Raw genomic sequence first — 18,126 nt, 5'->3', positions numbered from 1 at the left:
ATACAGCGGGGAGGCTGCCTTTGGGATCCTCAGCAAAGCCTCCGACGTTCCCTTGGGTGGGCTGAGGCAGCCTGGGGTCTCCAGTGGGGCTCATGTTGGGGATTGTTAGACTCAGCCTGTGGGGTTTCTTTTCCCAAACCCACCTTCCCATCCTCTGTATCAGATTTCAGACAATCCGCCCCTTCTGTGTGCCTGGGGGTCCACGCTTTTAAAATACGAACTTAACAATAGATCAGGTGGCAATAACGAATTTTCTTTTCTTCTCTCATAAGGGTTACCTCCCTGCAAACGTGGATCGGAGAGAAGGCACCCTGCGGAGAAAGCAGAAAGAATATTTTGCGTTTATTGACCAATATTATGACTCTCGGAATGATGAAGCTCACCAGGATACCTATAGACAGGTGAGAACCTTTCTTGGCTTCCTCTTCTCTGCTTTTTTCAACTTTTTGTGGCTCATCATATGATTTGTTTCTAATTTTTGAATGTTAAAACATGGTGCCTCATAGATTTTATAACATTAGGACTATTTTAAAAATAGAAGCGTAGAGAGAAAATGATGACTTTTGTGAATTTATTTCATATCCTACTTTGTTGAAGCGACTAATTGTTGACTGATTTCTGCTTACTTCTCTAGAGATTTCTATCATCATATAACAATAATAAATAGAATCAATTTTGGCTCCAAACCCCCCCCAAAACTTACTGTGGCTCATGGTCGGACACTTGTTCTCTAAAATTACGGCTTCTGGGGCAGCTAGGTGGTGCAGTGGGTAGATCACCAGCCCTGAAGTCAGGAGGACCCGAGTTCAAATGTGGTCTCAGACACTTAAACTTCCTAGCTGTGTGACCCTGGGCAAGTCATTTAACCCCAGCCTCAGAAAAAAAAAAAAAAAAAAAAAATTACAGCTTCTGTCTCCTGCCTTATTGTTTAAATGGTAAATGAGCATTTTCTCAATTGGCGTTTCTGTGTTCATTTGTTCTGCCTTTGCGGCTTTCTTGGTAAACAATTTCCTCCTCATTAAGTAAATGGTTTCCACCACTTTTTGTTCCCCAAACATATCTTTTATTTTCCTACCTTTGCACCTTTGCCCATGTTGGTTTCTCACTCCTGATGAATCTTTCTTCCTTGTCTTAGCCTGTTGAAACTGGTGTGGACACAATATTACGGTACTTAATTTCCTTTAATCTTTTTTTTTTTTTTTTTTTTTTTTTAAAGGTGACTTTGTTCTTACTTGTTCTATCCATCCCCATTTTTGTTTGATATTCCTTTTACATTCCTTTCCTTCAGCTACTCTTGTTTGTTAGTTTTTCAATTTCCCTAATTTTGTGCCCTTTTCTAAAAAAAGCTTTCTCTGATTCTAATCATTATCCATTTTTCTTTCTGTTTACTTTAGAGTTTCAGTCTCTGATTCATAACCCCTATAATTATCTTTTCTTTGTATTCTTCATTCTATCCGTTATCCAGTCTAGAATCTCCTACATGTAACATTTTAAAACTTTCAAGAGATATAATGTCTGGGTAATTTAATCATTTTATTAATAATGCCATCCTGTTTATTAATAAAAGGATGGTGATTTGCCCTTCTCTCTCTTAGAGTAAAAGATCATCATGGTAATGGGCTCATGACTTATATGGCCATTGGGAGATAGATGATGTATAGATGTCTCCAAGTGTGGTAATGAGTTTTGATTGGTTAACAATGGGAAAATGAATATCACAGGAAGGGGTGGATCTGAGCTTGGATTATATCATTTATCTCCAAGTTACCAGTCTTGGATAATCTGTTCAAAAAATTTATCTCCACTCAAAACTCAAAATTTATCTCCACTCAAAACATGATGTCCTTCCCCTCCTGGGTGGAGTCTGAACAAGAAAGTTAATCCAGTCTCATCAGTAATATCCTTGAAGATTTATTTCATATCCTACTTTGTTGAAGCGACTAATTGTTATTTGATTTCTGCTTACTTCTCTAGAGATTTTTAAAAATTAGGACTTTAGGGAAAAAGGGGCAACTCTGAATTTCCCTAAATCATTTGTTAGTAATAATCTTTTTTTTTTTTTTTCCCCCATAGGTGTTTTCTGTGAGTGCCTTGTAAGGCTTGCCCCATGAGTTCCCTTTTTCCCTTTTGCCTCATTTCCAGCACAATGCCAAATTGTTATTTTTGGTAATAAAAACAATAGCTAGCATTTATATAGCTCTTACTGCTTGCCATGTATTATTGTGCTAAGTGCTGTACAAATTCTCAAATGAGAATCCCTTACAGCTGCTTTGGGAAGGAGGTGCTGTTATGATCCCTAATTTTCAGATGGGGAAACTGAAGCAGACAGAGTTAAGTGTGTTCTTCAGGATCACACAGCTAGTAAATGGATGAGGTCAGATTTGAACTCAGGTCTTCCTGCCTCCAGGCCCAGTTCTCTTTCCATTGTCTCATCTAACATTACCCCGTAGGAGGGTCCCTCCCCCATCAATGTCTATACCTTCTCGTGGTGACCTTCCCCTTTTTCCCCTCAGCCTGGAAATCTTTTCCCTGTGCATTCTTCCAGGTGCTACTTGCCCATCTGATCCCTCTTTTTCTCTCCCTCATACATTTAGAAAGAAGTCTCTCTCCTGTCCCCCCTTGCCTGCTGCATTATGCACTTCTCTTGCATTTCTGTTATCTGGGGTGTTTGTGGGGCAGAAATCACTTCCGTTCCAGGTTTCTTTGAAAACATATTTCAAACTCTTCCACCTTATTGGACGTCCATCTTTTGTCTCCTGTGGTAAGCTCAGATTTTCAGTACAGCTTATTTGAGGCTTTATCCTGTGCTGTTTAGAACACAACAGTCCGGGCTCTCCTCCTTCTTCTGGCGGGTGCAGAGTAGTCTTGTGTTACCCAAGTGTCCTTTCCTTGCCTTTCTCCCGATGACTTGCAGAACTTCTTGTTTCTAAATTGAATTGTTAAATTTAACCGCCATAGGTCTTGGCGTTCATAGCTTTGGGGTTTTCTCTGGAGGCGATGTGTTGGTTCTTTCCATCCTGAAGTTTGGGCAGCTTTCTTCCATGAGTGTTTTCATAATGGTATTGAGGGTTTTTGTATGGTTGTGGATCTGGAGGTTATCTTGACACTTGCTGTCTTCAGGATCCTTGAGTTTAGCTTGCATAGCGTTCTCTGTGGAACAGCAGGGCTGGGACTAAACTCACGATGCTCCCCCAGCTGCAGGATGGCCCGGGAGCAGTTACAGGAAAGGGAGAGAAGAATCTTTTATTCAGTGATTCCCATGGCCAGACACACGGGATCCCAAAGCCGGAACGAGCATCACGCACCCCTCCTGCAGGGTTCGGATAGTTAGGCTATAATAGCTTAGTTACAATTGGTGACTTTATACCCCGAGTCATAGTGCTGTCGCATTTACACTCAGGATTATGATTGGTCAGATTTCCAACCCTCTTTGTTCGCCCATTCCTTCTGCCAAAGGGCTTGTGCCCTGTCATTGAGCCCAGCTGGTTTGGGCCCCTTGGTCAGGAACTTGGCTGTTTAACTAGTCCCCTGACTCACAGGGTGAGGGCTTAACAGGGTTTCACCCCTCCCTTCATCCTGCTATGGCAGCATCCTTGGGAACTAACTTCTCTTTTCTTCATACATGGTGACCGTATTTTTTATTGCTCTTGTATTTTACTTCTCTTCTTCTGGCTTTTCCTCCCCATTTTGCATTCCCCCACTGTTCTCTTTTCTGTTTCTTTTGTCAGGCTTGCTAGGGAAGATACTGGCTTTTCTATTCTGTTCCTTACTCTGCCCAATCTTGCTCTCACAATTGTAATTTTTATTTTAAACCACTTGGGAAAGGCAGGTTTCATGCTCTCCTCACAATTTAGTGGGTCCTTTGTCCCATCAGATACAGGATCATCTTCCTTTGTTTTATGGTATCCATGGGTGCTTAAATTCTTTTACTAGATTTGGAGGCCATGTTTCCTTCTGTGGTTATGCTTTTCCTGCTGATTTCAAGGGACCTAAAGGAGGGTCCCATTGGACGTGAGACCTCTGAGGGCCTACACTCTTGTTATGGGATCAGCTCCTGTGGAGAATTTGGAGATGACAAGGCTCTCTTTCCCACTTTACAGTTGTCTGGGCCCTCGGCTCATTGGTGATCTGGGCTGGGAGAGTAACCTTTTTGGGGCCAAGGGTGCATTCGTGAAGCTAAATGAGTTCTTATTGGACTTGAAAAAAGTCTCGAGACACTTGATTCCCTGCGTGTGGGTGGGAGCACTATATATTTCTACTGTCTCAGTGACTTAGGGGAGGGCAGGGAATGTAGGCTCGGTATGATTTTGTTGCTTTGTTTTATATAAAATGGCTTCAGTTATGGTTTCTTGAGTAGTCATTTGACAGACGGTGTGCATAATGAGAAAAATATTTAAATTTGATTTACAATTCTCAGCTCCTTCTGCGTTTGCTGTTAGACTAGCATTTCATGGGCTCGCTGTGATTGTCATTCACTGTCTACTTTGCGGAAATGAAAAATTGGTTATACTCCTATTAAGCAAGAAGTGATGTTTGCAGTTGGCAATGCTTACTTCCTCCCTTGTGTTTCAAGGGTAAACTTCTTATTCTGCTGAGTTGGCTAGTTATTGCCAACAAACCTATTTTAGAAATTATTTCCAGACTTCTTGTGCGTTTTAGTACAGTCGCACTTAACCAATGTTGATTGACCGATTGATTCTCTGCCTGTTGGTTACTTTGGTCCTGTTTACAACTGGATCCAGAGACATTGTCCTGGTCATCCATGCTCATTCTTACCTGGACTAGCAAGCCGGTGTACCCTTTGTGATTCTTTAATTACTCAAAGAAAACACAAAGTCCACTCCCTTCAAAAGGCTGACAGAGACTCCCGCAGAATGACCTCCCGGTCTATGTGGGAAGAAGTGTTAACAACTGCCTCAGCCTTGTCCCTGTATGAGAAAACACATCCCAAGTTTGTGCGAGTGTTTAACCTTCTCCGGTGACTTCTATTTAAGTAAGGATCTATGGCTAGTCATTAATATTCCTTTGAAAAATATGATAATCTAAATATTGTTTTGGATCTCTTGCAGGAAAAGTAAATACAGGAAACATAAAACTTTATTCAGCTCCTACAAAAGATAATTAAGTATATATGAGTTCCATATTATAGCTAATTAATGGAAATATTTCCAAATTGTTAACTTACTTTGTGCTTTCGGAATAAAAAGTGTATTTTTTCCCCTCACTTGGCCTCTTAGACTGATAGAATTACAAATTTGGCCAGATGTGCAGCTAAAAGGAAGGTCTGCTTGACCTCTTTCCCTTTCCTGCCCTGGGAATTGCTGGGCCACCAGTCCTTTGTCTCCTGTGTCTTTTGTAGCTAGCATTTCCTCCCCATTGCCTTGATCAATAGTCTTAGATGAAGTACTTCTAACTTTGGCTGAAGACCATTAAACATGAGACCTCTGAGGGCCTACGCTCTTGTTATAGGATCAGCTCCTGTACCTTGAAGGGCTTCTGAACGCGGGCATTTGGAGATGACAAGGCTCTCTTTCCCACTTTACAGTTGAGTCTGGGCCTCTCAGCTCATTGGTGAGCTGGGCTGGGAGAGTAACTGGTCTTTGTGTAGGTATTCTTTCCCTCCTGTATTCTGTCTTCCAAAATGTCCCTAACTTTACTTAAAAAAAAGAAATGGTTCCAATTCTGTGATTTTGGCAAAGTAGAGAATTTCCAACATGGAAACTTCCTCCATTGATATATACTAACCTCTCATCTGGCCCTTTTAGTGCTAGGAGTTGTTGGGATGTCGGGCCCTCTTAGTGCTAGGAGTTGTTGGGATGTCGGGCCCTCTTAGTGCTAGGAGTTGTTGGGATGTCGGGCCCTCTTAGTGCTAGGAGTTGTTGGGATGTCGGGCCCTCTTAGTGCTAGGAGTTGTTGGGATGTCGGGCCCTCTTAGTGCTAGGAGTTGTTGGGATGTCGGGCCCTCTTAGTGCTAGGAGTTGTTGGGATGTCGGGCCCTCTTAGTGCTAGGAGTTGTTGGGATGTCGGGCCCTCTTAGTGCTAGGAGTTGTTGGGATGGCTGGTCTTCTTAGTGATAGGAGTTGTTGGGATGGCTGGTCTTCTTAGTGCTAGGAGTTGTTGGGATGGCTGGTCTTCTTAGTGCTAGGAGTTGTTGGGATATCGGGCCCTCTTAGTGCTAGGAGTTGTTGGGATGTCTGGTCTTCTTAGTGCTAGGAGTTGTTGGGATGTTGGGCCCTCTTAGTGCTAGGAGTTGTTGGGATGTCGGGCCCTCGTAGTGCTAGGAGTTGTTGGGATGTCTGGTCTTCATAGTGCTAGGAGTTGTTGGGATGTCTGGTCTTCTTAGTGCTAGGAGTTGTTGGGATGTTGGGCCCTCTTAGTGCTAGGAGTTGTTGGGATGTTGGGCCCTCTTAGTGCTAGGAGTTGTTGGGATGTTGGGCCCTCTTAGTGCTAGGAGTTGTTGGGACATGGAGAGGTTGAAAGAATTACCCATCATTGCAGAAGCAGCTATTGAACTCAGGACTTCTGTAGGCTAAGCCTGAGCCTACTTTCCTTGCTACCTTTTCTCATGCTCCTTTTTTTCCATTAGTCCTTTGTACCACCTTGAGCATATATTCCTATATTCCAAAATTTCCACCTGTCAGACACAGTCCGGATTCCTTCTAGATTTTTGAGGCTTTGTCTAATCTGGATGCAACTTCTCTTTTATGGAATTACAGAGCAGAGATGTGGGAAAGGGACCTTGGAGAGCATCTCGCACCTGGCTAGGTGTAATACCTGCTTTCTACCAGTCAGTTAGTGTGGCTCTTGCTGAACTACAATCAAAGGCAATTGGACTATTTCCCATCTGTCCCCTTCCCTACAGTTCCAGCAATACTTGACTGAACCCAACCTTTGACTGATTTGCCCAATTTGTCATTTATAAAAATAAAACCTCACAGTTGTTTTAATCATCATTTCTCCTCTTCTTGGTCATTTGGACCATATTTCCATGTGCTCATTTTGTAGTTTTTTTTAATTTTTGTTTGGAAAGCTTTTTGATGATGTTTTTTGACCTCTTGGCAAATGCTTCTTGGTGTTATATATTTATATCAATCAATTCTCCTTATTTATTTGATACCAAACTGTTAGTGCTGCTTTAGGATGGAAATATATATATATATATATTTAACTCTATATTTTCTTTCCAATGCCTTCATTAGTCATCTAAAGCTTTTTAATGTTCCATGATTAAAATTGTCAGTTTTCTTTATTTCTGATCTTTCCCATTCTGTGTGAAAGGTATCTGATGTCGCTGTTTTGTAATTTTTTTTTCACAGTATAACCTTTTCTAGTTAGGTTGTGTACCCTTTTAAAGTTTTTTATGATGTGTGATATAAGCTGTGGGTCGAATGCTAATTTTTGCCCTGAAGATTTCCCATTTCCCCAGCAGTTATTGTCAAAAAAGGAACAGTCTAGGATGTTAAGAATTATGTCTGGAGAGGGGTTAGGTTCTGTTTAAAAGAAGTCAGTTTGTATCAGAGATCAGATGGATCGGAGATGGTTGATGTGGAAACACTTTAATGTAATTTTTATTACTTATTTAATTTTTTTGATGCTCTAATTGTTCAGGAGAAGGTAGGACTGGGACTCCTCACAAAGATGAAAATAAAACAGATCAAGTCTTATGTGAAGGATGAATAAAAAAGCATTTATTGAGGCTTTATTGCTTTTTAAACTCTGGGCAAAGTGCTGAGGGTACAAACAGAAAACAAGCTACACAGCTCTAGTTCTCCTGGAGCTCACCCTTTGTCTGGGGGAGACAGCACATAAAAGGGGAATTGGTGATTGGAAGCGAAGCTCTTCCAAAATTTCCAGTACGATCAGACTGAGAGAGAGGGGGATCATGGGCCAGGGAACTCTTGGTACTTCCTGCTTCATCCAGGGCAGAAGAAGGTAGAAGGACGGGCCCCGTTATCTGTCCTTTGGAAAGGAGGATGACCTGGCCCCTTGTACTCTGCAAAGACAATTCGATGCTTCTTTCAGCCTCCCCACCTCTCTTTGTTTTGCTTCTTCTATTTGACCATGTTCATTTTATTCTCTCTTGGTCCAAATAGAATTCTTCTTGATTGAGAAACAGAAATGAGAAGAGAAAGCAGTCTTCTCCTTGTGTCCTGATGCTACCCTCTCCCTGATTATCATCTTCCTGACCAATAACAAGCCTCCTTTTCCTTGTCCTCATCAGCCCTCACCAGCCTTGGGAGCTGGCCTTGTGGACTTGGCTTACCTTTTTAATAACTGCCATGATTTTCCTTTGTATTTTTATTTTTTATATGTGACCTCCTAAAATCTGACTTAGGTCATAAGTGTTCTTGGAGTCACACTAATTTATGGCTTTTCCTCTTTTTTCCCCCATTGACATTGTCCTTTATTCTTTGTATCATCTTGTCCACAGCTGGCTGTCTCTCTTGGATGAACTTAGCTTCCAAAATTTTAGGCTCTTGATTATATTCACCCCTTTTCTCAATGTTCTACAATGTGTTCTCCCAAACTCTTCTCCAGCTTTGGTTTCTACTTCAGCAGCCACTTCAGGCTTATTGACTTATATCCAGAATTGTCCATTTCTCTAACCTTGAAAAAGGCAATTGTTATAAAGACAAGTCAGGGCCGCACGCTCCCAGATGAGATGGAGCAGCTCTCCCCAGGGCTGGGGTCATTCCTAGATCTGTGACCCTCAGAGCTTAGCATCAGTCTGGCTTCAGCTTGTCTAATTCTGCCTTCCGTCCAGGTGGTCTGTAGTTGAGTGCAGAATCCCTCCTGTTTTCCTCTCTGTCCCTCACCAAACACAGCCTTCTGGACCCTGAATCCTTGTGCAGGTCTGACTGCGAGATGTGAAGTTCAAGTGCTGCTCCTTCCCCTGCTGTCAGCTCTATTCTTGGGGAGTCAGTTCTGCTTGTCTTGTGCCATCTCCCCAGATCCCAGCGGCATCTATTTAGCCAGACTTGGCTGCACATACTTTTTATTTGCCACATTTTGTGCATTTTCCTGTGGTGCATTTCCTGTCGCTGTGGCTTTCTGCATATGGTGATCTCCCAGAATGTCTTTCTTTCCCCACTCCTCCCAGTCCCACCGGAGTCCACAAAGAATAAAGGAGGCCAAACAAAAAAGGAAAAGCTATCTTAACAAACTAGGGTAACTCCAAGAACACTTATGAACCCAGTCAGATTTTAGGAGGTCACAGCGCCCAGTACCAAGCCCCCTAGTTGCCTGGGAGGCAGTAAGACTCCACTTTGAGCAAGTGTTGTCATTTAATTGTCCTTAATTACCCAACCTGTGAAAAAGATCTCTGCTCACTCAATCGGTGGGCCAATCAATAAGCTTTTGCTGGGTGCCAGGCCCTGTGCTGGTAATACGCAGACAAAAGCCAAACTCTGCCTGTCAGTGTCTTCTTTTTTCTTAGAGGGAGGGTCCAGAAATGCCTCGTTTAGAGAAACGTTGACCTAGAGTGAGGAGAGCCCATTAGCTCCACTGAGTCCGGACCACCGGGGTCCCAGCCACAAGTCATCCCAGCCTGCCCCCTAGCCTGAGTTTGGCTAGACCTTCCAAAGAGGGAGGGAAGTTGGAGCTAGAAGCAAAGGGCCAGAAATGGGGGGGCTGGCCAGGAGAGCCCGCCCCGGAGGGCCATGGGGCGAGACCGCCGGAGCTCCTTAGTGTCGACAGTGCTGCAAACTGCCAGCACATTCGCGTCATAGACGAGGGCCTGTCACATCATTTTTCTTCTTAATGTGCCGCACGGCAAATTAAATCGCTCACTTCCAGGATAGAACAGAGTAATGAACGGAGTCAATTCTTTTCTATGTTTTAGTGCCCAATGGGATTTTTATTATTATCTTTTCAGAGGCACTTTTGGAAATTTCCAATCACCCTGAAGAGTTCAGGAGCCTCATAAAACCTCCTCGGCACTTTCTCCATTAAACAGTTGGTCAAAAATATTAGACTTTTCTTGAGTAGATTTCGGTGACACATGTAGCTCGTTAATCTTTCTAAAAGTTGAGAGTAAAAATAACTTCTCAAATTAAAAGTGCGGGAGGGCATTTGGGGGCAGGCAGCACGTAATGAATCCTGTTATTTGGACATGCTTAATTGGCTGTTAACTGTGGGGACGGCTGTGGGCTGTGTTTTAAGGCTCTTAAGTCAGGTAGCTTTCCCTCCTGACTACGGCCCGCGTGGTTAACTGCCAGAGTGTGCGGCTGTCCTGGTGCCAGCGTGGCGGGCCGGGTTCTGCAGTTGGATGGGGCGGGCCTAAACGCCCTTCGCCCTAGTCTGGGGCGGGAGAAGCTGGGCATGGAGAGCTCGCTTTCCTTGGGGTGAATCAGACTCATAAAAAGCGTGGACCTAAAACCCTGCCAATTTTACCTCTTTTGTTTTCCTACTGCTAAGGAAGAAATACCATTTAGAAACTCCCTCTTCTCTTCCTCACTCAAGCGTTTGCCTTTGGCCCTCTGTTTTGTCTCTCTTCAGTGTTTCCTCTGGTGATGTCCCAAAGGCTTCTGGGCATGTTCTGCCATCATGTTAAATTCCAGTTGTCTGGGACAGAGTCTTCCCCCCGCCCCAACCCGTGTCTCCAGCTGCACATAATCAAACATTTTTATTAAATGCTTGTTGTGCCCTACGTACTGGACTCAGGACGGGAGATACAACGTAAAAAACAAAGACAGAGCAGTTGATATCTCCTGGGCCAGCTGTTCTAGCCTTGCTCTGGCGCGTGCTCCTCCTTGTGGATTGTCCTTTGGTTTCCTCCCAGCAGAGAGGAAGTCAGAGGTGGTTGGGGTGAGGAGCATGAGCCTCGTAGTCAGGGAGGGACTGAGTCGGGATTTAAAATCAGAATAGTGTCAGGAAGAATGGCGTTCACAGAGAGCTGAGGCTGGGGAGGAAAATCAAGGACCGTCCAGGAGGCTTTTCAAGCATTATTGGGAGAAGGAAGAGACTTGAGCAAACCTCCCATGGTCCCGTTCCCATCCTCCACTGAGAACGTTTCCTTCTATTTTCTGGAAAAAACTGAGGCCATGGGTCATGAGTTCCCTTCTCTCTCCTCTTTCTCATCTCCTGTCCTTCTCCTTCACCCCCATCTATGATGATGAGGTTCCCTGACTCTTGACCAGGGCTACCCCCCTTCTACCTGCTCAGTGCCCTCTTTCATCTCTTCTCTTCCAGTAGATCGCCGTCTCCATTATCCTCACTCTTTCTCTTATCCCTGCTCCCTACAGATTGCCCCAACCTCCAAAACTTCTCCAACCTTCCCTCCCCCTGACTGTCCTCTTAGTGTAGCTAAACTCTTAGAACGGGCATCTACAATCACTGACAGTCTCCATTTTCTTGCCCTCCAGCTGCCCTTCTGGCCCTTGGTCCCTCTGCGGTCTTCGAGGGCCCCTCCCTTCCCTCCCTGCCTCCAGAAGACTCCCAGGCTGCTCCTCTCCGGGTCCCTCTGTGTTCTCCCTCCATGTGTGTATCCGTTCGAGTTTATTCCCTTGGTGTTTATGCACTTTTTCTCCCCGGGAGAGGGAGAGCTCTCTGTGTGAGCTCTGGTCAGTTCTCCTGACACCTTGATGGAGCCGGCCCTTGCTGAATGCCTTCCGGCTGGTTGGTCCCAGCCTCAGCACACGTGGGGCCCGCCATCTTATTGGAGCCTTGGAAATCCCCAGCTTTGTCCTCTCCAGTGAGACAGGGGAGCCGGCCTCCCCTTCTCCCCAGACACCCCTCTCTCACCTCTCCTCTGTTTTCTTCTGGCCTCAGTATCCCTCCCGCTGCCGGACCTTTAGGACGTAGGGCCTTTCCATTGGTCTTGTGGCTGACGTGTTTAGAAGGTGGGCCCCTCCGAGGCAGGGTCTGCCCTACTTTTTCTGTTTTTATCACCAGCATTTGGCACGGGGAAGGCGTTTTCATTCATTCAGCCTCTCATCCACTCAGTTGAGCCTTATTTAGTCCTTTTTAGCCAGCTTGTAAATCAGTAAGTATTTTCCTCACCGTCTCACGGCTGAGCGAGGCGACATCAGAGACATCCCAGCGACTTATCGATGGAAGTCTTGGCTTGTGCACATTCCCAAGACCCGAGTTTCTCAGCCTTGCTTTGTGTCGTGGGAGGAGCTCTGCCACAGGCTTCTGAGAGTTCAGTTCCCATTCAGGTTTTGCCTTTGCTTACTGTGTGACTCCTAGAAGTGAAAGGGCTTGCCACACGCTCTCCTCCGGTTGTGAGAACTGCTGCTTCTCCCCCATCCTGCCCGTTCCCGGGTCAGCGTTCTGCTGGTTGTTCACAGGATTTATAAACATCTGTTTGAAGAACTTACTGGATTTTGTAAGGATGTTGAAAAGGGGAGAAAACTGCTTTCTCCTAGGGTGTGAAAAAACTGTCACCACCAAAAGCTGGTGAGCCGTTGTTCCACAAGAATTATTCCAGCTCGTGTTGGAGGCCGGAAATCAATGTTCACTAATTGCTATGGATTACGTTCCTAAAAGGCCCATGGCCTGCTCTCCTAATTGGGAAACAACTATTGCTTTTTCCCTGTGCGATCTGAGTACCCATTGCCATGTTGTCCAGGCAGAAGCTAACCCGCCTGTGGCCCGTACCGAGCAGCCCGCCTATGTCAGGGGGCTGTGACCCTGGCTTCCTGGGTCCTCTTGGTGAAGAGGAGAGCCTAATCTGGCAGAATACCTGCTGTGTGTGTCCCCCTGTGCTTGGAGGTCTCGGTGGTGAACCGGAAAACTCTGGAGTAGCCTCAGAAGGGTGGGCTCTGCTCCTTGTTGGCTGTGTGGCCTGGGGAAGGGACTCTGCTCTGGGGCATTTCGTTGCTGTTTCTCTAAAATGCGCCAGCTTAGCTGGTCGGCCTCCAGGTCTCCTTGTACGCAACACAGCTAGCCGGGGTCCCCCGCTCAGAGGAAACGTGGGGCTGTTGTTTGTTTCCCTGTCCCGTGACCCTTGGGTGTCTGTCACCTGGACAAAAAGCGGACATTTCTCTTTGGTTCTGGTCTCTACTGAGGGCCTTATTCAGTCTTGCCAGTCACATCCGACGCTGTGACTCCCTTTGGGTTAATGGAGTGGTTGGCTACTTATTTTACAGATGAGGAAACTGAGGTAAACAGGGTGGAATGACTTGTTTAGGGTCACATGGCTGGTAAGTGTCTGAGGCTGACTCTGAGCTCATGAAAAGGAGTCTCCTTGACACTCGGGTGCGCTAACTGCCTAGCTAAAAGGCCCAGGGTGGGAGCGCCCAGGCCTCCGGCTGCCGTAGTGTTCTAGGCAAAGAATGTGCCTCATTGAGGGAGCTGTCTGCAGTACTAGTCTGGCCCTAGACCCAGCGCCCACAAAAGTCACATCGAAGGTTGGAGGGATAAGGAGCCCTGTGTAGAAAGACTGGGTGCTCCTGGGCCCTCTCTTAAGCCAGAAGCTGGAGAGGTAAGGCGGGTCTGCTTGGGACCCAGGTGGCCTTGTGGGGGCAGCGCCCTGCGTGCCCCAGGTGGTGTCATCTGGTGGGTGCTCAGGGGGCTCCCCAGGTGTGTGGCCATGAAGGCGCCCTTCTCCTGGTCGGGGCCTTCCCTGCCCTGTGACAGACTGCGCTGGGCAGTCTGAGAGTTCAATCTGATGGAATAAAAGAGGTGCTCAGGTGCCAGAGTGAAGGGGTGGCTGGTGAGCGGGAGGGAGTCATTGCTTCATTCCTTGCCCATATGTTTGGACTGGTTGTGAGGTGGGGGATGAGGGGACAGGGTGGGAGCCATTTCTTGATGGGAATTGCAGCCAGACGTGGCTTTGGGAGGCTCCGGGGCCGTGCTGCATGAACTAACTCTGCTCTTTTACATCCCCAGATTCACATCGACATCCCTCGCATGAGTCCGGAGACGTTAATCCTCCAGCCCAAAGTGACTGAGGTAAGAGCCTTTGGCAGGACTTGTTGGCTGTAGCCGTGGGAGGTCTCGCTGCTTTTCCTAAGTGATAACGGCTCATGTTGAAGGGGCATCTGCTATGTGCCGGGCACCGGGCTAACTCTTCTACATGTTCTCACAACAATCATAAGGCAGATGCCATTAATATTCCCATTTTACAGGAGAGGGAGTGGAGGCAGAAGTTAGCACAGGAAGAGGTGTCTGTCCAAATTTGAACGTGGGCCTTCCTGACTCCATGCCCAGTCCTCCATCCTTTGTGGTACTTACGTGAAGGTCATTTCTTACACTTCTGATGATTCCTTATTAGGATTTTGTCAGACTTCTTAAAAACACAACTTCTGTTGAACCATAGCCCTTTGGACATATGTCCTAACGGTTGTCAAGTTTCTAATGGGTTTATGGCTCTTGTGGAAGCGTAGAGAAGGGCCCAAGGGCAAGGGGCCAACACTCAAGGGGTTTGGGACTTGATAAAAGTAAATTAAGGTGGAGTTAAATGTCTAAGAGGAAGAGAAAATGTTTGGAGATCACCAGGGTGGGGAAGAGTGAGAGTAGGGGAAGTTTGACAGCAGTTGTAGCATGTGGTGGGCCACGATCAACGTGCAGGATGGCCGTCCATGAAGAAGATGGCTCTGGGTCAAGGGGCAAGTCTTGAGGCAAGAGACTGTGCAGTACAATTGAGGTATTCCTCTTTGGGAGGAGCTGAGACCTTGGGGACCACTGTAACTGAGGCTGGAGCGAGATCCTGGAAGCCACACTGTGGATGGTCTTGAAGGGCAGTTTGAGGAATTAGGATATTTTCTTGTTCCTCATGGCAGTGGTGAGCCATTGAAAGTATTTTATTTTATTTTGTTATTTTATTTTTAATTAATTAATTAACTTATTTTACATAGATATTTTTATTTTTTTATTAATTTTATAATTATAACTTTTTTTGACAGTACATATGCATAGGTAATTTTTTACAACATTATCCCTTGTACTCCCTTCTGTTCCAATTTTTCCCCTCCTTCCCTCCACCCCCTCCCCTAGATGGCAGGCATTCCCATACATATTAAATATCTTATAGTGTATCCTAGGTACAATATATGTGTGCAGAACCGAATTTCTTGTTGCACAGGAAGAATTGGATTCAGAAGGTAAAAATAAGCTGGGAAGAAAAACAACAATGCTCTCAGTTTACACTCATTTCCCAGTGTTCCTTTTCTGGGTGTAGCTGATTCTGTCCATCATGGATCAATTGGGATTGGATTAGCTCTTCTCTATGTTGAAGAAATCCACTTCCATCAGAATACATCCTCATAACTGATAACTTTTGGGGCCTAATTTCCAGATTGTTCTCCAGAATGGTTGGATCCCATTGAAAGTATTTTAAGAGGAGAGAAGCATTTCTAGAACCCAGTGATTGCACAAGATTAATCCAAGATTAATTAAGGAAAATTAGAATAACATAACTGTCAGGGAAATTGTACACCCTTTGACTCAGCAGTACTGCTAGCTTTGTATTCCAAAGAGAGCAAGGGAAAGGAAAACACACACACACACACACACACACACACACACACACACACACACACACACACCCTCTCTTTCTCTCTCTCTCTCTCATTCTTTTTCAAAGAGTGGTTGAACAAATTGTGGAATATGATTGTGATGAAATAATATTGTGCTATGTGAAAGGACAAGCAGCTTGATTTCTGAAAAACCTGGAAAGACTTACGTGAATAGATGAAGAATGAAGTGAGCAGAACTAGGAAAACATTGTACATGGTAATAGCAGTAATTTAACTGTTCAGTGTGGAAGATTTAGCTACTGTAATCAAGACAGTGACCCAAGACAACTCCAAAGATCCCAGGATGAAAAAAGCGCTCTGTCTCCAGAGAGGGAACTGATGAACTCTGAATATAGATTGAAGCAGATTTTTAAGAAAAAACTTTCTTTTCTTCTTGCACCGAGACTAATAATAGGTGTCATATTGTTTGGTTTCTCATTGAGTGAGGAGGGTGTAGAGGGAAAGAGATGTTCGGGAACTCAAAATTTAAAAAAAAAACAAGAATTAAAAAACAGCCAACAGAGCATTGGGAGTGGGGCGGGGTGTACACATTGAGAGGATAGGTGCCTGGGAGCCTGGGAGAGGAGGCTGGGTGGAATGGCTCTGTATTTATTGGTACATTGAGCATGGGAATGAATATCGGATGAGAACATACAGAGAGAACGTGGAGATTGCCCCACAGGGAAGCAGACATCTGCTTCCATTTCATCCGAGTGTTTCAGAATAACTTGACCCTTTCCAGGATCATTCTGGATCCTGATTTGCTCTCTAGGATGCCCTATGTGCCAGGTGCGGGTTGGCTAAGTGTGCCTGTGATATTTGCCACCGGAAGCCAAGCTTGGCTGCCCAACATGCTTCACTCTGGGCCTCTGTGAAAGCCAACTTTGACCCATGTCTGCAGCTTTTGGCCGAGACACTCAGCAGTTTGTCACCTCATTCGGGTGTGGTCTTCACATACCTTGAAATGAGCAGGAGGAGCAACATTTCCTTCATCTGTTGCTCTGGACCTAGGAGCAGAGAAGGAAATGGCGGGAGGAGCCAGTGGCACTTGCTGATGATCCTCAGCATAGGAAGAGGGGGAGGGTCTTGGCTGTTCCCTGTCATCATTATGATTTACTGTGGTTTATGACAACATCTATGAATGTGCCTTTTCTTCCATGTGGTCCCTCTGTAAAAAGGCCAAAGAATAAAATAGTCACATTTAGTGAAAGAACATTTGCTTTTCTTGTGGTGTTATCATGCCAGGGGGATTGGAGTCAGGGGTCGCCTGTTGGCTGGGCCCATTCTTCTTCCTGAAGGAACAGTTGAGAAGACGCATGTGTGGGTGACAGGTGGTCACCGGGAAACTCTCGAGAAGCCAGGGCGCCAGTGATTAAACTGCCATTTTCTCCTTGCAGTGAAGGAAAGGCAGGGGCTCTTGGCTTTCTGACACCATGGGACCAGCTGAGCTTGGATGGCCCCCGCTGGCCAGCACAGCTTGCTTTTATATATATATATATATATATATATATATATATATATATATATATATATATATATATATATATATATATTTATTTATTTATTCATTCATTCATTTATTCATTTATTTATTTTTTGAGGCTGGGTTTATGTGACTTGCCCAGGGTCACCCAGCTAGGAAGTGTTAAGTGTCTGAGACCAGATTTGAACTCGGGTCTTCCTGAATTCAAGGCTGGTGCTCTATCCACTGCGCCACCTAGCTGCCCCTAGCTTGCTTATATTTAACTGAGATCTCCGGTCTGGCCATCTATCACTCATGAGTATCCATCCCCAGTCTCGTTCTTCCGACAGCTTCGGTGACATCTTTTCTGACCGCTTCCATTCTTAGGGTCAAATGACGGCCTGTTTGAAAGATCTCTGCTTCCTCTTTCCCCAAAAAGAGTTCTGTCTCTTGAAAAATCCATCATTCCATTGTAACTAATTCCTCACGGGGTTACCTATCATGTCTAGGTCACAGATTTACTCTAGAAATAATGTCAGAAGCACCGATTGGCCTCTTGGAAGGATGTGGCATTCATGCAAGCTGGTGATGAAGGAGTTATTTGAGAGAGAACCTTTTTGTGAGGAGAATTAAATAATGAGGGAGAGGACACTTCTTTTACCACAACTATTGAGACGCCAACGTTTGGGCTGAAGCCCTTCAGGTCACTGTTAACTGGTGTGCCTTGGTTATGAATAACACAGTTTGGAATTTGGGCGATGGATTTTTATTTCTAATGCAGAAGCCTCATCACTCCCATCCGCGTGTCCCTCAGGGTGCATGTTTTATTTTTCATGACCCCGTGCTGTTGGTGGCACCCTCTTATTTCCTTATCATTGCGCATTCTAAAGGAGGTCATGGACTCAGGAACATGACTCCCTTGGGGTCAGCTCCTCCGGTCCTTGGCACCTGACCTTTGGTGCTCTCAGCACTTCAGCCTGCACTTCTCTGGTGTTAGCATTGCACCAAAGGGGAAAAAGGGTGAGGAAAATGAGCCACCTATTTAAGTGCACTCCTCCTTTTAACTTGACACAGCCTTGTTGCATGAGTACGCTGAATTCTTGGAACTTCTATGTGCTGAACTTAGTGTGTGGACCCTCGTTAGGATCCTCCTGCTTCAAAGAACAGGCTGCTTTTGGGGGAGCTAGATGTTCCCCCCTATGC

At 45.3% G+C, this 18,126-nt stretch overlaps 1 protein-coding gene across 2 annotated transcripts in view; it reads left to right on the top strand.

Annotated features, from left to right (window-relative positions):
* Positions 1-18,126, top strand: part of TBC1D22A (TBC1 domain family member 22A) — a 280,355-nt gene that overhangs the window by 68,994 nt on the left and 193,235 nt on the right. For both annotated transcript variants that reach the window (XM_074272072.1, XM_074272071.1), the window contains 2 exons: positions 273-401; positions 13,834-13,896. In XM_074272072.1, the coding sequence (XP_074128173.1) occupies positions 273-401; positions 13,834-13,896 (192 nt within the window). The remainder of the gene's footprint in view (positions 1-272; positions 402-13,833; positions 13,897-18,126) is intronic.

The sequence above is a fragment of the Sminthopsis crassicaudata genome, chromosome 5 (genome assembly GCF_048593235.1).
Source record: "Sminthopsis crassicaudata isolate SCR6 chromosome 5, ASM4859323v1, whole genome shotgun sequence".
In the NCBI taxonomy this organism is placed as follows: Eukaryota; Metazoa; Chordata; class Mammalia; order Dasyuromorphia; family Dasyuridae; genus Sminthopsis; species Sminthopsis crassicaudata.
Note: the sequence above shows the minus strand (reverse complement) of the source record. Positions and strands in the feature narration are given on the sequence as shown.